The sequence below is a fragment of the Pteropus vampyrus genome, unplaced genomic scaffold (assembly GCF_000151845.1).
Source record: "Pteropus vampyrus isolate Shadow unplaced genomic scaffold, Pvam_2.0 Scaffold470, whole genome shotgun sequence".
In the NCBI taxonomy this organism is placed as follows: Eukaryota; Metazoa; Chordata; class Mammalia; order Chiroptera; family Pteropodidae; genus Pteropus; species Pteropus vampyrus.
In genome coordinates this window covers 437592-440135 of record NW_011889251.1, presented here as the reverse complement: position 1 = coordinate 440135, position 2544 = coordinate 437592, and the positions used below count along the sequence as shown (strand labels likewise).

The window sequence follows — 2544 nt, the reverse complement described above, 5'->3', positions numbered from 1 at the left end:
CACACAAATCTACCCCACTTTTCTACTTTTCGTGGCTCTTTTTCCCAGGGTTTGGTTCATCTCCAAAACCTGTCTCTGAATCTCTAACAGGCATTATCATATATTTAAAAACGACATCCTGAGGAGAAAGAGTCATATTGTCAACCTCTAGACTATAGTTTGCAAAGTCTTTCCAGGCAGGATCTTATTGCGCCTTCTTGAATGTCTCCAGTGTTAAGCTGGAGAGAAGCCACTCTCCCTACTCTACAGATTAGGAAAAGCGGCCACGGTTTCCTGCTGTGAGCCACTAACCGCGCCGCAGTTTACTAGCAACAACGCACCTCCACAAGGCTCGCTTCCAAGGGTCGAGCCCCTTACTCCCCTGCATCCCCGATGGGTCCCCTCGCGCGGAGCCTGCCGGGAGTTGTAGTTCAAATGTCCCGCAGCTCCCTAGACTTGGACTACAATGACCAGCATGCCCAGCGCTTCTTGCCCCCATCTCTTTCAGCCTCAGGCGCAAGAGAGGCTCCGCTGACCTGCAGACTAGGAACAGATATGGCAACAACTCTGGGCAGCGGGGAGCGCTGGACGCAAGGTACTGGGTCCTGGGCAGAGGGTCGGACTGAGCGGGGTTCGGCAGAGATCAGAGTTGGGGCTCTTGAAGGCCCGGGAGGACTGAGATGCTGGGCCTGAGGTGAAGGATGGAGGCCTATAAGACGATGCTGAGCCTAAGTAGGGATCCAGATGAGGTGGGGAACCGAACCAGGGGCTGGGATCCAGAAAACAGGAGAGCTGGCTTAAGCAGAGGAACACGCCGAGAGCCCAGTGTCACCCATGAAGACTTGTTGCCTCCGGCCCCCAGCCCCGCCCCGGCCGGTGCCCCGCCCAGGGCCCCGCGGCAGTCAGGCCCCGCCCGCGCCAGGGTGGCTTGGGGGTCAACGGGGTGGTGTGGTCTCCCGCAGCTTGCTTTCCTGGCCCTTATCTTCGCTGACAAACCGGGCCGCCTGACCTTCTGTCTTGGTTTGGTCTTGTCCTTTCAGCTTGCATCAGGACCGATAGGCCGGCCTTTCCCATCCTACAGTCAGGCAAAGAGTATTGATCCAATACCTATTATGTACCCTGCATTATGCTGATCCTGCAGCAGGGATTGACAGACTTGGGGCCCCTGAGCTCACAGAACTCTCTATTCACTGAGGGAGTTTGACAGGTAAACAGCCAGTTACAACACAGGCTAAAGTGCTGGACTAAACACAGCAAGGTCGTATGTTTGGGAAATACACAATGCATCCAACACAGCCTGGGTGTCAGAGAATGCCTTATGGAGAAAGTGTTACCTTTGATTACATAAAGGATGCATTGCAGTTAGGCTGACTCAGAGGAAGAATGTTGCAGGCCGAAGGAACAGCATGTGCAAAGGCACAGGGAAAAGAAAGCATTGCTGATCTGAAAGCAGTTTGGTGTGGCTTGAGCATAGACTATAAAGGAGTATGTGGTAAGAGATGAGGCTAGAGAGTCAGGCTGGGTCCATAATAAGAAATTTGGACAAGTAGCAGCGGATAGTCACTAAGGGATGTTAAGCAAAATAAAGATGTTTTTAAAGCCTTTTCCATATCCTCCAGATAGGGCATGAGTACTGTACCTTCTCTGAGTGGATTGCTATGTCCCTCTTTACATTTTGCAAGCATTATGATTAATTGAATCTTCTCCCTTTAAAGTATAACCTCTCTGTGGTCAGCAGTAGGTCTTATCCATACACTCCTTGATCTATCTAACCAAGTGTCTTGTACATATTAGTTCTATAACTATTAGTTTAAAAGAACTGAACTCGCCTCTACTTTAAATCTTAGTGATGGGAGGCAATGCAACAAAAAATATTTTTTTTTGAGCAATGTCACTTCTGACCATGGACCACAGAGATCTAGGTTTCCCTGCACTGCACTAAAGGCAAGGTATTGAGCAGATGCCTCTTGAGCCCCTTTTCTGGGGGACACTATTATGCTTCATGTTTCTGGCATTTTAAGCTTTTTGTGGTTGCCTCCATATTTTTTGTATTGTTTTTTCAAAGAAGATGTTTGTTCAGTTTCATATGGATGCTTCAAAGTCAGCATAATGTCCGTAGTCTGGCCCTTACACTCACCTGCTCATGCATACAAGCAGCTTCCTAGGTAGCTAAGGCAGGTAGCAAAGTTGATTTGCAGGTCAGACTGAGGCATAATGGAGGGGCTGTTGCTTTGCAGCTTACATTGATGCAATTAGAAGAAACAAATACCCAGAAGACAGACCTCCTGAAAGTCATGACCCCTGTGGTTGCTGTAACTGCATGAAGGCGCAAAAGGAAAAGAAGCCTGAGAATGAGTGGAACCAGACCCGGCAGGGTGAGGGGAGCACCACTTATACTGAGGAACAGCTACTTGGGGTACAAAGGTGAGCCTGTGATGGGATTAATTGAGTGATTTTATGTAGAGTGCCTGGCACGGACAATATGCTATATAAGTATTGATTGATGATGGTGATGACGATGATCATGAATAGCTTCTTGGCCTCAGAGGCAAGACTAGGTGGTAG

The 2544-nt window shown here is 49.0% G+C and overlaps 1 protein-coding gene across 1 annotated transcript in view; it reads left to right on the top strand.

The window, feature by feature from the left end:
- The first annotated feature begins 458 nt into the window (after window positions 1–458).
- Window positions 459–2544, top strand: part of DNAJC18 (DnaJ heat shock protein family (Hsp40) member C18) — a 30677-nt gene continuing 28591 nt past the window's right edge. The window contains exons 1-2 of the mRNA XM_011382264.2: window positions 459–574; window positions 2217–2403. Of these exons, the coding sequence (XP_011380566.1) occupies window positions 535–574; window positions 2217–2403 (227 nt within the window). The 5' untranslated portion in view covers window positions 459–534. The remainder of the gene's footprint in view (window positions 575–2216; window positions 2404–2544) is intronic.